We start from the raw sequence: 18,602 nt of genomic DNA, 5'->3' as shown, positions 1-18,602 counted from the left end.
AAACCTGAATTCAAATTCAACTCAGCCCTTAACAAGCTGTGAGATCTTGAGCACATTACTTAACTTTTCTGAGTCTCAATTTCTCCTTTTCTAAAATGGTATCACTAATAATTTCTAAGATTTCTCTAAGGACTAGAGGAGATAGATATAAAGCATCAGGTTAATTAAAGTGCACAGAAATAATGATTTGTGTTGTTACTGTAAATTGAGTGGGATCTCAACTTTTTCCAAGTGGGCTAGGATTATCATGGATATGATGATCTGGTATAGCACTTTAATATTCTTCACAAAAGAATGTGTTCCATAAATGAGGACATCAGATATTCTATTCAGCTTTAATTCCATGTCTGGATTGGGATGAGATGAGATAAAGCAGTACTCTGAGATTCTTCTTGGCCTCATGGACCCATGTCTTTAGTGGAGCTTCCTTTGTATTGAAAACATACAATTCTAGATAGAATTAGATATGCATACACACAGACACACACACATGCGTGTCTGTGTCTGTGTGTGGTCTCCCCCACTTGTCTGGCTGCTACCTTTCTTTCTTTGGCAGGACGTTCCTCCTCCATCTAAACTCTAACATGGGGTTTTTCAAGTCTAAGTACTGGGATCCTTTTTGTCCTCATTCTCAATATTCACACTAGGTAATTTAATTCACTTCTATGGGTTCCAATGCTATTTTTGTGCCAAGGATAAGCATACATCTATTTACTAAAGATAAAAGAGAGGATTGTTTCAAATAGGAAACGATAAACTAGGTAAAATCCTACTGTGAGAGCAAGTAAAATGAAGAATGGAAAATATCTGTAGATTTAGCAACAGTATGATCACTGACAACTTTACCAAGAGTCATTTCAGTGGTGAGAAGGGAATGAAAACCAGGTAAAGAACATCTAGGAAGTGAGTAAATAAAGGTATCACATTCCAACAGCTTTTTAAAGGACCTTGGCAATGAAGAAGATTTAAGAGATAAAGTGGGGGCTAGATGGGAATCTGGGTCGATTTGACAGACTTAGCAAATAAAAGTACAGGACACCCAGTTACATTTGGATTTCAGGTAAACAATGAATACTTTTTTTAGTACAAGCATAGCCCGGGCAATATTGTGAACACACTTTACACCAAAAAATGATTTGTGCAATGTTTAAGACATGGTTATCCTAAAAAAATAATTCACTGTTGTTCTGAAATTCAAATTCAATGGTGAGTCCTATATTTTATCTGGGAGGTTAGGTGTGAGTTCGAGATACATTTTTATTTTGAGAGCTACTTGGGCATATTTAACTGATGAAAACATCTGGTGTAGATGGAGAAGGTAAAAATGCAAGAGAAAGAAGGGAGATTGACTTCTTACTGGGGGGTGGATGCTTCTTTCTTGCACTCATACAGAAGAGAGAATGGGAAGGATGGGTACCCAGGCAAACAGAGGTGTGGTTCTGGTATTGGAAAGATGCTGGCAGCTACCTTTCAAAACTCAGTTTTCTTTATGAAGTAAGCAGCAAGCCATTCATGAGAGCAAAAGGGGGTTCGGATGAAAATGAAGAATAGGAAGAGCAGTGTTATCGCAAGAGCAAGAAAAGATGATTTAGAAGAGAAGTCATTAAGATTGCTGACAGTGTTAGCAATGTCCACAATAGCCAAACTATGGAAAGAGCTTAGATGTCCATCAACAGATGAATGGATAAAGAGGATGTGATACACACACACACACACACACACACACACACACACACACACACACACACACAGGAATATTATGCAGCCATCAAAAAAATGAAATCTTGCCATTTCATTTCATGGATGGAACTAGAGGGTATTATGCTAAGCGAAATAAGTCAATCAGAGAAAGATAAGTATCATATGATCTCACTGATGTGAGGATTTTGAGAAACAAGACAGAGGATCGTAGGAGAAGGGAGGGAAAAATGAAACAAGATGAAACCAGAGAGGGAGACAAACCGTAAGAGACTCTTAATCTCAGGAAACAAACTGAGGGTTGCTGGAGTGGAGCGGGTGGGAGGGATGGGGTGGCTGGGCGATGGACACTGGGGAGGGTATGTGCTATGGTAAGCACTGTGAATTGTGTAAGACTGATGAATCACAGACCAGTACCCCTGAAACAAATAATACATTATATGTTAATAAAAAAATTTTTAAAAAAATAAAAGATTGCTGGCAGTGTTTAAGGCCCAGCTGATATTAGTAATCATGAAGAGTGACACCAAATGACTGAAAACATGATTTTGTCCAGTGGTATTCAGGTGTCCAATAAGGTTATGAAGCTGTCCGGTAGATTTTTAAATGGTTTAAAGACCACAAGACAGGAAGAAAGGCATAAACTCTGCTCTTGAATTAAAGAATATGAAGCAAATCTTATATGCGATTTCCCTCCAAATATGCAAAAGAGAGAGAGGGGGGTGGATATCTTTTCAAATTCTGAAATAAACAAGTCTACTCATTAGCTGAAGTTACAAATTAGAGAACAGACTGTACAAATAAGCAGATATTGGGCAAAATCAGTTCCTGCTATATCCATGATATTATTTAAACTCAGTATTTTACTATTTTAAATAGCTCCACTTTGAGGTTGATTTATAAATTCAGTTCACAAATACGTATTGGGTTCCTACTATGTGCCAACACTGGCCAGATAGTGAATTAATAATACCAAGGCTGATGTTTAATTAACAAGAAGAACCTTATAGAAATATTTGACACTCAAATTAATATCAGATATATTCATTTGACTAATGCTATTACAATTACAGTTCATAGCTAATGGCATTATCGGGCTATTATCACAAAGCATTACCTCTCTTCTAAAACTCATTTCCATGATAATTCATTGAAATCATCATGAGAACACACGATCTTGATGGGTTTTTACCTCCCAAAGCTCTTCAAGAGAATGAACTCACCCTTACAAGAAAGCCTGTTATCCCAAATATCACCCATGCTCATTCCTTCTGCAGTTCAGGTGAACAATGCATGGCGATTTCTCTACAGTTTTGAAAGACACAGTGTCCCTTCCTGGAAACAGCAACCTAACTTCATCTTTGTCCACAATTCCCAGGAGTACAAATGCAAATTAAAGTCTGGATGCAGACATTGTTGTGAGAGCAAGGTATCAAGCGTGTGCAGATTTGGGGCCCAACCTCAGTTCACCCATTCAATCAACAAATAATTATTCTGTCTCCTTTGCATGACTTTAGGCAAACAGTTCAGCCTCTCTGTGCCTCTGTTTCCTTGTCTGTAAATTGAGGGTAATAGTAATTTGGTACTTATTAGACAAATACGAAAAAGAGGTAGAAAAGCCAAAGTTAGCATATAGTTAGATATTATTTCCTTCCGGTATCATGAAAATTAATGTGTTTTAAAAATTAACTCAGGTAGGAGAGCTATGAATCTCAAATGAAGCATTTAAATCAGGTTACTGAAAGGAGGAAGGAAAGAAATTAACATTTATTAAGTGTCAGTTATATGCAGATCTTGCTATATGTATTTCGCAAAGATATTATTTCATTAAATCTTCACAACAGTTCTTCGGGGGTAGATGTTTGCAGCCCCGTCACTCGTAAGAGGAAAATGAACAGAGAAAGTTATAGTAGTTGCCCAAATCTTACAGAAGGGATGGATTCCTGATTCCCAAGCTCCTTTTGCTACACCAGAGTTTATTTCCTGTGGCACAGAAGCACGTCCATCCTGGACAATGGCTGTTACACGTTTTTAATTACATACTTCTTCGCACATAGTGAAGCGAGGGATAAAGTAAGGTATAAAACCCATTTCAGTTCTGTCTCAACAATTTTGGACGTTTGCGAGATCACCAGCAGTACAAAAAATAACTTTAAAAAAAAAATAGATCTAACGAAGTCCGAGGGGAAATAATGGCTCACTGTGCCCAACTATCATTTGAAGAAATTCCAAAAGGCACATTTTAATATTTTCGAAGTTCCATTACATTCAAAATAAAACAGTGTTAGTAAAAAGGGGAACTACTGAATCTTCCTCCGAAAAGACAAAGCAGAAACCTGCCTCTAATCGAAAGCAATATGCTGTAGCACTTAAAATAATGCATGTATATTTGAGATATTTGGTAAATCTAGGGTTTCAGTATGGAATATAGCGACATATCACTAAAGGGAGTGAATCTTAGGTTTCAGAATAGACTGGTTATTGTTACTTGGGATGTTATGATTTCCAAAATAGTATCTTCGGACGGTTTTATAAATAGCACGTAACTTCCAAGTTACAGCATGGAGGCTGCTATTGAATACTTCGATTGCTGAAGAAGAGTAGGTTGTGATAGAAAACCACCCTTTTCCGTTGTTTTATCATAAACCAGAAATGATTTGGAGAAGTCAGAGTTTTACAAAAGTGTGCTTGATGAAATGTTTTTAAAATATTATTTTTTGCTGTAACAGTAATATATGATGAAATAAATCCAAACTCTAAAGGAAGGGGGGAAAAGACCAACAAGATGATGGCAATTATTATTTGCATAAATTCTTTCCCAATATTTTTTTTATTTGTGTGCATGTGTGCATGGGTATTAAATTTATAGAGAGATTGTAAACAAAATTGGGGTCTGAATAAGCCCTGCTGAATGCTCAATAAAAAAATTATATCAAGTTCCCACTTTTTTCCCCTTAAAAGTATTGTGAGCATATTTCCATGTCATTTCAAATTAAAAAAAAAAAAAGAAAAGTGAGATTTTTTTTTTCTAGAATCCTGGAAATGGGATTACTCGTTCAACAAGGATAAACATTTTAAAGACTATTGGGAAGTAAAGAGAAATTGTTTTCTAAAAGGCTGCATCAATCTGCAGTAGAATAATACTTGTCTCAAGGTGTTACTTGCAGCCCTGAGCATAATCATATTTTGATTTTTGTTAACATGAGTGGCAAAAATTATATTGCCTTATTACTTTAATTAGTATTTTTCAAAATGGAAAATTGAAGTTTCTCTAGTTATGAACACTTTTATCTTTTCTCATTCATGAAATGCTTGATCATATTCTTTGCCCATTTTTCTTTTGGTCTATTTGCCTTTTTTTCTTTTTGATTTTAAATGGTTTTTTAACTTTAGGGATATTATCATTTAGTCAAATATATTGCTAATATTTTCCTGGTTTTAAGTTAGCATTTTAATTTCATAGATGAGTTTGTTTTGCTGATACATGTAATCAAATCTATCAACCTTTTTCGTTGTGATTCATGTCATTGCATTTATCTGTGGTTGTGAAAATTTCAGTAGTTTCGTATTTTGAATATAATAGTCTCATCCATGTGGACTTATTTATGTGTTAGGTAAACACTTACTTCCTTCAAATAACCAAATTTCACAGCATAACTTGATATTTGTTGTGAAAAGTTAGTTAAGCCATAAATACTCCACAGCCATAGGATAAGCGGAATGAAACTAATCAGCAATATATACTTTAATATATTCTTCGTTCTTAGGAGATGCTCAGGCTGTTTCAGGGCTACCTTTCAGCTGCCTCTTGATTTTAGCTTGGCATCACCCTCTTTTTAATTATTACAACTTTATGATATATATTACATATCAACTATTGCTAATCATACTTCTCCTTATGGTTAGTCTTCATTTGTAAAAATCTTCTTTCCTAGAGTGTATATTTCCAGATGAATTTTAGAATCATTTTATCAGTTTTCCCCAAATCTCATTTTTACTTTAATAAAATAAGTAAAACTTGTTACTTAATTTAAAAAATAAAACTTTTATAATCTTTAGTGTTCCACCCAAGTATGTAACATAATTTTTTATTTATTCAATGTTAAATAATTCGGTTCAGTAAGATTTTCTTTTCTTCGTATATATCTTGAACATTTCTTGTTGGACTTATTGTAGGTGTTTTATGCTCTTTTTCTTTTTGCTGTTATGAACCGACTCCTTTTCCCTCATTACAACTCATTGACATATCACTATTATATTGGGGGATTATTAATATTTATGTCTGTGCCTTGTATTCAACTTCTTAAACTTTCTTAGTAAATTTATGAGAGCATTTTAGTTTATCTTTTTAAGTTTACAGCAAAATTATCTAATCTTAAATATAATTTTTTAAAATCCTTTTTTCCAATATGAACTCCTATGTTTTGCATCTTACCAGGACATAGAACTTCAGAGCAATGTTAACACCAGAAGACAGTCATATTTTATCTTGTTCATAATCTTCATATGAATCTCTCTTATTTTTTACTAAGCATATTTGTAGGTTTATAAAGATAATATCAAAGGATATTCTTTATCGGTGTACTCTTAATCCCCTTTACCTGTCTCATCCATCCCCCCAGCTCCCCTCTGGTAACCACCAGTTTGTTCTCTAGAGTTAAGAGTCTGGTTTTTTTGTTTGTTTTTTTTGTTTTTTTTTTTAAGAGTCTGTTTTTTAGTTTGTTTCTTTCCTTATTCATTTGTTTTGTTTCTTAAATTCCACATATGAGTGAAATCATATGGTATTTGTCTTTCTCTGACTGACTGATTTCACTTAGCATTATACTCTCTAACTCCATCCATATCATTGCAAATGGCAAGATTTCATTCTTTTTTAAGGCTGAATAATGTTCATACACACACACACACACACACACACACACACACAATATCTTCTCTATCCATTCATCTATTGGTGGGCACTTGGGCTGCTTCCATAGTTTGGCTATTGCAAATAATGCTGCTATAAAATGGGGGTACATGTATCCCTTTGAATTAGTGTCTTTTGTATTTTTTGAGTAAATACCCAGTAGTGTGATTACTGAATTGCAGGGTAGTTTTTGTATTTAGTCGTCTTTGAAAGAAGAGATTTACTGAGAGGCAGTATTTACCAATGAAGAATGTATGTGGATTCCCTTAGCCTCTGTCATTTTCCCTACTTTTAATAAAGTCTTCTGTGAAAGTGCACCCATTAAAACCCCAAGTTACTATGGTGAGCAGACTGCTGGGCTGGAGTGAGAATTTTACACTATTTTCTGGTTGTCCAACAATCTAATCAAATGATGTGATTGTAACCTGATCTCAGGCATACATGACTATCGGGTGCTCCCTAAAAATCACATTCATCTATGATGCTTTTTTTTTAATTATTATGTTATGTTAATCACCATACATTACATCATTAGTTTTTAATGTAGTGTCCCATGATGCTTTTCTTTGGGAGCTATGCTACCTGAATGCAGTGCGCCTTGATGGTCACGCTCCCCCTACTTCCTGTCTTACGATTTAAGGTGGTACTAGAAGCAGAGGTACTTGGTGTTGGGTACTGATTAGAATGGAATATGGAATTGCTACTTCTCCTCCCCAAAGCAGTAATTATGAATTAGAGGAACAGCAGCTGCCAGTATTCTGCTTAGAACTGACCTTGATTTCTGTGTGGGAGCATGTTCTGATCACCCCCTATTCACCTGTTTGATGTGGAAGGGATCTTCAACCTAAATAGGAAAAGATGGCTGAAAATACGACACCCGACACAAACGATGGACTGACAGCAGTTTATTAGTCACATATACTCACAGCCCAGGGCAAAAGAACATGCCATTCAGGGCCATCTGGGGGCTGCACTTGGGAGTAGAGTAAACAAGGGACTGTGGAGAGCAGGCTTGGTAGGAGCAAAACAGGGAGGCAACTCCTGGGTCCTGCAGGAGAATGTGATTGCCTGTTTGAATAACCTTAAAGGTTGATAGGGAGGCAAAAGATTTAGGGTGAGGACCAGTAGTAGGCAGCTGGTCTGGCTAAGAGGGGAGCTAGCCAGGTGGGGAGGACTTCCCATTGGGTGGGGAGTGTATCTGAAAGAGCAGAGAACTATGTGGTTAGGACTTTGGGGCCCTGTGAAGCTCAAAGACATGAGGGCAGCACATGAAATTTGGGGCCTTACAATGCAAGGCGTAATATGGGACAAGAATAAAGTATATTCCTCTTTCATATTAGCAATATTGTGTTGTTTATAGTAACATAGTTCTATCAGCATCAGTGGGGGCTTTAGTAGACAGTTGTAAGAAGATGAGGGTTCTACTGAGCAATGCCTCTATTTACCTCTCTGTGCCTTCTCTCTTTAATCTGTAAAATACAAGAACTACTCTAGATAATTCCATAGTCCTTTTGTCTCTAAGATGGCCGTGATAATTTAAAATAAATAGAAACGTTTTACTTAGTATCTAGAAGGTCTAATACTCCAGAGCAAAATTATCTGTTTGCATGTCTCCCCTACTAATCTATCAGCTCTTTTTCTTAAGCAACTTGGAATGCCCATTTCCTGGTACATGAAAACTTCTTAACAAATGATTTTCAAATGAATAGATCTAACTGAACAAGAAATATTTGGAGAACTTCTGAGCCATGCAAAATATTTTGTGAATGTTCTATTGCTCAGTGGTCCAACACTCATTACTAACTAGGCTGATTATACAATTAAAGTACTTGACTAGGGTTCACTGTGAGTATTAACATATGGCACTTACTGTCTCCCACTGTTTATGTGGTGCACTTTCTCTTGTGTTGTTAACCTTCCTACCCATCCAAGCTAAGATCTGGAGAAGTTTAGTTCATCCCATTCTAGACCTAATGTCTTCTCTTTGTCTCCTTTTGCAAGGATGCCCCAGATTTCAATCAGCTACTAGAAATGTCAGATGAAAATGCACAAATGTGAATTATGACAATAAAAGTTTATAAGATACTAAAATAAAGTTATAGAACCTAAGAGCTGAGTCAACTGACAATGTTAAATGGAACATTTTACAACCAGTCCCGGGATAATGATTAAAAAAAAATGGCACATGAAGAACATGAAGAAATATCTGACAGGAAATGGTTCCAAGATCAAGCTCAGGCTACATGATTTTGCATGAGCCACTTCTAAGGCATGGGGGTGGTGATAATCTAGAGTTTATGGAGTGCCTCCTCTGTGTCCAACCCTTGACATCTATTATCTCTTTTACTTCTCATAACAGCTCTGTGAGAAAGGTGGTGTTGTCATTTTAGAGAGGAGAAACCAAGGCTGAAGTGGCCCGATTGGGCAAATGCCCAAAAACAAAACTGTTAAATAACAGAGACAATATTTGACTTTGAAATTCTCTCTGTCTCCAAAGCCCATGCTCTTTCTATGTCTCTTCACACCCAAAGCTATCTCTTTACATAGACTGATAATCTCTATATTAATAGAACAAATTTTAGGTTTCATGAAGTATCTCTCTGTCCAACTTGATGCTAGTGTGTATTCCATGTTTTCAATTCAGGTGATTGTTCTCCTTACCTTGGAACTGACCATGTACATTAGCTACATAGGGAATGTGAAATTATAGCTAAGTAAGGCAAAAATATGGGGCTAGCATGAAGATTGGCATTAGGAAGGAAGATGAACACTAAAAATGATATATGAGAAAGACTATAGAAATGTTATCAGGAGTTTGAATAGGTGATATGGCAATCTTTCATTTTATTTTTTAAATAACTCCACTCGCAAAGTGTTTTGTGTTACTTGTAAATTCACACTGCCTTCCCTTAACCTTTCCAGCATGACATCCTCCCATCACCCCACACGCCCCTAGTTCCAAGTCATGGCGCTTCTCATTTGTGCCCGCCGCAATACCCCCAGTGACAGTTCCAAGCACACGGGCATGTGCAGGGCGAGCGGGGGCCGTATCCGGATAGGCTGTTATTTGCTGTAATTGCACTTTTTTTTTTTAGAAATATTATGTTTTACCTTTAAAGATCTTACAAAATTTATATTCTTCTCCCTCATCTGACTTTGTTATAATATAAAGATAGCCTTTTCAATTACTTATTATGGACCAAAATACATGCTCCAAGAAAAATTAATGTCATGTTAATTCTGAGGCTTCGCATACTCTGTGAAAACTCCTCTTAGTCTAGCCAGAGAAACATGGTGATAAAATGGTCTAATCGCATCACATGCAAAGTGCAGACGTGAAATGAAAAGGACAGAAATATGATTGTGATATTAATTCAAGAGAAATAAGGAAATAAGACTGTTTGAATAAGCTTAGCAAGGTGGTTTAGTTCTTCCTTAAAATATGTGTGATGTTATCTCACCTTATCTTGACGTGCCCCCAACTCCCCCCATTCAAGTACAATCAAATGTGTAGTTTCTACACACACACACACACAGCAGCCTACATAGACCCAATACACAGACACAGAGGGAAACATTCTGTGAAACTACTCCTATCAAATGAGGGCATTATGTCAATATAGCAATAACACCATACATTTCTATTGTAATGGAACATATATTAATAAAATGGGGAAGTAGAACTTACCACATAGCTTTCAACTCAATACCAGATTTCAATTATAGGTCCAAGAAACAAGCTAATTTTCATGGTTGGTCCATAATAATAGTCATTGTTAAATGACAGGAGAGAAGCAGCTTTAAATGGGAGGTGGCACAATGAATCACAGCTGTCATACTTATGTACTTGCTGATGATCAACCCTGAACAGAGCATTTAATTCAAATCTCATTTAAAAGTATGCACTGTCAAGGGAAAGGCCAAGAACCATTTTCTAGTTCAGGAAGCAACTCACAACCCTTGTACCAAAGATAGCACTGAAGATCAAGTCTATTGGCACGTAGACTGATTGCTGTAGTCTCACACCCCTCTTCACAACCCACTGTAGGATCTTCTCCTACAAAAAGCAAGAAAATGCCAAAACCTTGGCATCTGACTACTCAAAGAAGATTAATTCTTGTTCTCATGATGCATAACTTGTTTTTGGAAATATTCTGCCCACTCAGAACTGCAATTGAATTTAAGTTCTCTTAAGAGAACTTTAAGATAGATTTTGCCTTTTGAACAATCTTTTTAACATTCTGTGATACTATATATCTGTATTTGTTAATACTAAGATCCCATTGTTGTTTTAAAAGTACTGCATAAAAATAAGTGTTGCATATATAATATATTATCTCATATAATGTATTAAATAATAATATCTCAAACCCACTGAAGGAAAATGGAGTGTGTGTAGAAATAGAGATGATACATATAGATATGCATTTGGATATGGAAAGAAAGAGAGAATTATAGCAAAGATGCAAAGCAAAAGTCAAAATTTAGCAGCAAAGTAAAAGCAATTACTTTGAATCCTAAATAGTTTCATATATACTCATGTAATAGTTTTGCATATAGCAGTTTGACATCATAAGAAAGTGGGGGTATCTTGTTTAGAAGTATTCATTTGAAGGCATTACTTATCAGGTCAAAAAAATACGTTCATGTCAACCAGAGATTGCGAGTAATTTGACCAGTGGGGTCTGTGATATTATAATGAGGTGATCCTGGATTTATCTAAGTTGTCAAAATAATGTAACATCTCGCATCTACGTTTATTATGTCACTAACCTTACAATTAGAATATGCAACAGACTACCTGGCTGTGGTAAATAGTTTTCATTCATTCATTCAACGTATATTTACTGAGCAATTCCTACATGTCAGGCACTGTTCTAAATACTAGATATATAAGGATGAATAAGATATATATACATCGTTCTGGTAAATTAGCATAATCAGGGTTACTTTTATAGCTCAGTTCCTCTGAACCTATATTGTGTTATGCAAATTCAGGTTTTGTGACCTTCAAAATATTTGGGGTGCTTTGCTTGTCATTTTACTGTTAATTACAGAATTAAACGAATTTTGAAAATGAGTTTAAGATGAGCTTTTTTGCTTTGTAGATATTATTGAAGTGAATAAATCTCTATGAATAGTGGAATGATAAAACATTCACAGAAACTTACAGCTCTGCAGTTGAATAACAATTACATTTGTTCCAAACAGGCAATTGGTTTCCAAACACATTAAACAAAGGCAATTTAGAAAGCTTCTTCTTCTTTTTGGCGTCATTAACGTTGTTGAACGTCCTGGGATTCTGGAGTGTTTCACAAAGGTAAGTGTTGTGGTAAGATGAGCAATTTCTGAGTCCATGAAATATTGATCTGGGAACCATCACTGAGCCAACGGGAATCCTGTATGCCATGACTGGACAAATTAGCATATTAGAGAAATTTAACAGATTATTCAGAGCAAGAAATTTCAATTTAGACTTCACTTTTGCCATTGATCCTTATAATAAAATAGTGCTTTACTCGATTCTAAAACATGTTCTGAAGGAAGATATTTTTTCTCCACTGTATAGTACCACTTTAGAATTAGAAATAACCATATTGATAATAAGAATGAATGAGTCATTATCATTAAAAGCAAATACCATTAAACAAATAGCTAGAAATCTAATGATGCTTAAGATTTGGATTCCATTCAGGCCTTTAAATTAGCAGTGACCATTTCAAGGTCAATAACAAACTGCAAAATCATTTAGTCAGTCACCTGAGACCATTCCGTGGCTTAATATGTGTCATCTACCATCCATCCATCGCCAGCCCACCTCTCTCTCTCACTGACATATTCTTGGATAGCTGTGTACTTTTGAGCAAATTGTCTAACCTCTTTGAGCCTCTGTTTTTATACTTGTAAAATAAAATCAAGAATACCAACATCCTGCGGGCTTTAGGGATCTGAATTTTGGTAAAGGGCTGAGCACGATGTCTACCACATTGTGGAAACTACAGAGATCTTTATTTTTCTCATTTTCCTCTATTCATTTATCTATTTAGTCACATTTTATCCCATCATTGTCACTTCTCCCTTGCCTAAATCATTCTTTTATTCATTGACTAAATCTCTGCTGGAACACCAGTCATGTGATGGGTACTGCAGTAAACTAGAAGGACCAGAAGTCAGTAAGTCAGTAAATGTTTAGTGCTACTATGCTCTTGCTCTCTTGGAGCTTTTGGGTCCAGTGTAGGAGAGAGGCACTTAAATCCCATTATGACAAAATCAAAAGTGTTTTTTTTTAAAGATATTATTTATTTATTTGACAGAGAGAGACACAGCGAGAGAGGAAACACAAGCAGGGGGAGTGGGAGAGGGAGAAGCAGGCTTCCCGCGGAGCAAGGAGCCCGATACGGGGCTTGATCCCAGGACGCTGGGATCATGACCTGAGCCGAAGGCAGATGCTTAACGACTGAGCCACCCAGGCGCCCCCAAAATCAAAAGTCTTAATGGCTCCCTGGACTTTTCAAATCTCTTACCTTCCAAAGCGTATGTTATTGAATTAATTCCCCACAACGTATAGTTTCTCTAAAATACCTATCTCATTCTTGGATTGAAAACCAAATTAGAGTATCAGAGAGTCTTGCAGAAGAATCCAACAGGAATGTCCTCAGCTTTGTAGCAAAATAGAGTCATCAGTGAAAACTGAAGGTAAAGGCAAAACATCTTTCCCCTCCATCCATTGCCTCCAAACACATAAGTGGTGACCATCTACCAGTTCTCATAAACCTGCAGTTTCTCAACTTTTACTTTTTCTCCCACTGTAAGATTGGACCCTTGTCTTTTCACAAAGTAGTTTAAAAAGCAATCTTTCGAGTTAGCCTAGGTGAATCCAGTTCTACAATTTAGCTGTACAAACGTCAGCAAGGTATTTAACCTTGCTAAGCCCATTTCTTCATTTGTAAAATGAAATAATAATAAGAATAGGAATTGTGCCATAAAGTTGTTGTGAGGATGAGAAAATGCTCAAAAATCTTAGCTGCAGTAATAACAATGGCCTCATTTTTTGCCTTATGCCCCCCTGCTTCCTCCTTTTAATTCTTCTAGATTCATGCAGAGGTGTGGCCAAGATGACCCAGGATTATGGGCTGAATTCATGGAAGAACTAGCACTGGACCCAGAATCTATGAGCTCAGGGATTTACTCATTCATTCATTCATTCATTCAACCAATATATTAAGCATTGTTCTAGGCACTTGAAAAAATAGAACCAAAGAAGGTAGAGTACCCGTCTACATGGAGCTAATATCTAGCGCTCAAGTTAAATTATTTAAGTGTGATTCTTTCTCTGTGATTGTCAAACATGTGAATTACTATAAAGAAGTGAAAGATGGTGGAGTGGGGTGCAGAGAAGGAGGCAAGAATAAAATTGTACAAAACACCAAATATTGGAGGAGCCAAAGATGAGAAGGCACTAAGTGATAATAGGAGATTTATTTAGAAATAAATCTGATTCTTAGTATATCTTCTCTAGTTCCCTATGCTTCCCCCCTTTTTCTGTATACTTTTTGAGGAAAGGGGGGAAAAAGAGAGAAAGGATAAAACAAAGCAGGAAGGGAGAAAATTAATTTTCCAAGTGTTGAGCACTTCTGTATCTTGGGCAGCATGCAAGACACACAAATGACATTTAATCTCCACCACCTCCCTGCTACCTAAATCTCATCACTTTACTTTATAAATAAGAAAACCAAAGTAAGAATCTAGGTAAGTAAGTTGATTAGGTTCACACACCTAGGATTCAAACCCATGTGTGTTTGTTTATAAACACTTTCTCGTATAGCATGCTATTTCTAAGTGCCTTAGAGGAGCCGTCTACCTGCTCTGTGACAACCCCTTGACTCTGGTGGGTAGGAAAGAAACCAGTCCCTTCAGTTAAAGTAACCATACCCACCATCACCTGTTGATCAGCCACTCTATAGGGAAAGAACGGGTGTCACATATCAGAAGAAAAGAGAGTCTGAAAAATTTGACAGAAAGACACACACTACCTTGGGTATCTCTTGGTCATTGGGGTGGGACAGGCCAAGCCAGAAGTCAGGCAAGAAATCATATGGAACTTACAGTCGCAGGGCATCAGTGTCTGTAGTGAGGAGTGAATGACTCTGATTTATTTCTATTCTGATTGTGATTGTCAAACACTAACAAACAATAAGTCGTCAAAGAAACAGGAGAAAACACAGGTATTCTAGGGACAGTATTATTGAAACATATTTAGGAGTCAGATAGCACTTGATTACAATAAACATCCAGTCACAATCCAATTTTGACCAAACCCAATGGTGTTCAGAGCCACATAACAGTGGCAAATCTATCAAGAGCAGGACAATCCCAAGTCATTCTTGTCCCTAAAATTTTGAGAACAGCATATTAATTATGAAACAGCATCCTCACCAATATACAGGCGGCCTTTGGTCTGTGTTGGCACCTGAGGGCAGTTCCACCGTGAATTTTATATTAGTGTGATGCAACCCTAGTGTGAGTCCTAGAACCAAACAAATCTTGTCAGGGTCACTGGGATATCACCTAACAGAGTATGGTTAGGAGTTATCTATGAATGTCAGGCCAGACTTATTTTTCATTTGTACACATACACACACACACCCCAAAACAAAACAAACAAACAATAACAACAACAACAAAGAAACAGACTTCTGCCTCTGTCTTTATGAGAGTCCTCCTCCATCAAATCTGAAATAGGGCAATGGTAACATGTCATACTTGAGGGTTTCCAGGTTGGGGGTGAAGGAAGTGGGTAGATGAAATGTCTTTCCCTAGCTGAAAAGTATTACATGAACATCTCTATAGTGCTGAATATAAATATGTATCCCACATTAGATGCTAAAATAAAAAGATATTACAGATGTTTTAGGGAGAGAAGGCAAAGGGGTGTTCGTTTTTGTAACAACACCACTGTTCCCCCAATGTTGTAAAACACGTCTTAAAGTTGATATCATTGCACTAATTTTGTCAATGATACCAGTAATCTTTTGTGCATAATCTGTAACAATTATTGAAAGCAACATAAATCAGAGACAAAAGACCAGTTATTCAAGCATGTTCTTCTCTTACAGATACTTTAGGCAATATATTGAGAGGGAAAAGAAGGTAAACTGAACTTTGGAAACTTTTACACATCAGAAATAGATGTCTGACCCCAGAGGCTTACATGTATTTGATAAAATTGAACTTGTAGACCATATTCATTTGTTCAACAAGTATTTTTGAGCATCTGCTGCGTACGAGGCCCTGGTCCAGGCACTAGGAACACAGCAGTGAATAAGGCAGTCTGAAATTCAAATCCTCCAGGAGCTTACTCAAAGGTGTTTAAGACAATAATGCCTCTTTCGAGTCATGTTCCCTAGGGCCAAAAGGCCAGGATTCTGAATAAAGAGCTCTGATTCCAAACCGAGGCTCTGCCGACTACTATTCTTATGAACCCCAAGGGAGTTATTTAACCTCTTAGAACTTTAGTTTCCCTATCTATGAAATGGGGATAATTTCATCCTTCCAGGGTTAGCGTGAGAATTCAGTAAGTTAGGGTGGGGTTAGTGCCCAGCCTGGTGCTGGCCCTTAGAAGACACTCAGGAAAACCAGGTGCTCCTCAGGTCAGGAGTAAAGAGTACACATTCTAGAAACGTACTCATGGATTTCTTCTTTGACCATGGTGTTTTCCACAGAGGTTCAACACTGAATTTACAAATCCCTCGTGCATCTGATAAGCATTTCATGAGTCCCGGCCTCCATGAACACTGTCAAGTTGATAGGGTTTCAGACTTTCCAGTCTGTCTCTTTGTCCCACTCATTGCAGGTTGTAAAAGAGCGCCATCTAAAGGTCCTTATGAGACACCTTAACATGTCCTAAAACTCCTTTTGTCGTTTTATAAAGACTGTTCTGGTGAGCAGTGCTCTTAAATAATCATCACTGTTGTGCGAGTATCTATGGGCCCATAATAAAAGGTAGACAAGCACAGGGAGAAAGCAAATGATTTATCAAGTCATCTACATCTGGTCCTAAAAAAAGCTTTCTTTCTTTCTTTTTTAGGTATTGTAATCTAAATCATTTTAATGCCCAGAACATCAGTGGAAGTAATCTTGAAGAAACACTTCTCCTCCATGAAAAGTCTCTGAAATTTTATGGCAGTACGCAGGAATTTTCTTCAAGTATTGATCTTTGGGAGACAGCCCTATGAAACTATCTTTGACTCTACCTGTCTTCTGAGCAAAGTATTCATTGTTTTCTTCAGCTGAACATCTTACGCATTTTAGTTTAAGAACTAATATGTATGGGAGTGACTTCACAAGTATTATCTGTGTACTTTATTTATAAAGACTAATTGTGACTCCTCTAGTAAACTATTGTGCCTATTAATGCTTTTGCATTAACACATTATACATTACCGTTAATTTCAAAGCCTGTGATTACTCCATGACAACAAAATGACAATTTCGCATACCTTACAATATTTTACAACTTCTTACAATACTGGTTCAGCCACTAAGAGCAATATAAATTATAATTGTTAGTTCTAATGTGCTAATAGAATCAAAATAATCATATGTTAACATTCTTCCTTTCTATACATTTATTGAGCACTTATTACATGCCAGGCCTTGTGAGCATATCCTGTCTATGTCTGACTAAATAGTAAGTCTATACGTCATTTTACTGTATTTGATCTTGATGTTACACTATGGATATGAACTAAGGAAATTTTCTCTGAATTGAAAAGCAATGTTAACTAAAATAGAGGTCCTTAACAAAGAAAGAATATTCACACACTGAAGAAGTTATAAAATAAAGGTAAATGAGGGAATGATTAAAGGAAAAAGGAAAATTGGAGAAGGGGAAATGAGTGTTGAAAGGGTAAGTGATAAATCAAATAGAGACCCTTAAAGCATTTCCCTAACCTAATTGACATCTTTTGGTCTTCAGTGCTACCAATTCAGAACCATTCACAAAATCATCTTCCAAAAGAAATTCTTTCTGTATAAACAAAGAAATGTGGAAACTCATATAAAATATAATGAACTGGGGCGCCTGGGTGGCTCAGTCGGTTAAGCGTCCAACTCTTGGTCTCAGCTCAGGTCATGGTCTCAAGGTCGTGAGATCAAGCCCCACGCCCGACTCCACACTGGGTGTGGAGCCTGCTTAAGATTCTCTCTCTCTCTCTCCCTCGGTCCCTCCCCAACTCCCTGTCTCTCCCTCTCTAAAAAAATAAAATAAAAATAAATAATAATAATAAACTAATATAAAATAAACTTATGCCCCATGCCTTTGCAGCAGTGCTTGTCAACGTTTGGTTGAGAGTCACCTGCTTTAGGAAAATTTTCTGGCCCCTCCCAAAGTCTGCTTTAACCAACTCTTTTTCCAGGAATCAGTGGTTTTAACAAACACAGCCAAATCATTCTTGTACTCCCTAAAGTATAAGCACCGCTACTTTCCAGGACCGTTCATAGTGGATAGGATAGGTGGGTTTGTCAGCTGATTGCAAATGGTTCTGCAATTAAGCACCTCCCTTGTGTATACCTAAAATATTTTAGATCTGTAGAATAAAAGATGTATTCATCTTGATTAGATATGATATGCATTTTTAATTGCAAAAGAGCAGCTGTAAAGCACCAGGTGTTTCTCTTACTCAAACAATTTTTTGTTTGCTTGTTTGTTTTGCAGACAAATAAAATGACTAGCTCGTGCACACATGAATTCTTGCCCTGTAACTTTTCCAAATCTTTCTTTTTTTGTATTTGTTCTCTGGCGAAATAGTGAGGCCAACCTCTGGATATGTCTTAGAGGTTTTCTTTGCGGCAAAAGGTCAAACGCCACGTTTGCAGTTTGGGTTTTGTGAACATCCAAAATATCAAGAAACCTTTAAACACGTCACCTTAGTCCAAGTGAGGAGCTCTGGCAGTCTCTCTCACCATTAGAATAAGGGTCTGTTTTATTTTGTTG

The 18,602-nt window shown here is 36.7% G+C and overlaps 1 protein-coding gene across 1 annotated transcript in view; it reads left to right on the top strand.

The window, feature by feature from the left end:
- Window positions 1-18,356, top strand: part of SLC15A5 (solute carrier family 15 member 5) — a 78,517-nt gene extending 60,161 nt beyond the window's left edge. Inside the window, exons 8-9 of the mRNA XM_078074161.1 lie at window positions 11,819-11,927; window positions 16,695-18,356. Of these exons, the coding sequence (XP_077930287.1) occupies window positions 11,819-11,927; window positions 16,695-16,842 (257 nt within the window). The 3' untranslated portion in view covers window positions 16,843-18,356. The remainder of the gene's footprint in view (window positions 1-11,818; window positions 11,928-16,694) is intronic.
- The last annotated feature ends 246 nt before the right edge of the window (window positions 18,357-18,602 follow it).

Source organism: Halichoerus grypus, chromosome 6, assembly GCF_964656455.1.
Source record: "Halichoerus grypus chromosome 6, mHalGry1.hap1.1, whole genome shotgun sequence".
Classification (NCBI taxonomy): domain Eukaryota; kingdom Metazoa; phylum Chordata; class Mammalia; order Carnivora; family Phocidae; genus Halichoerus; species Halichoerus grypus.
This window is presented reverse-complemented; position numbering and strand designations above follow the sequence as displayed.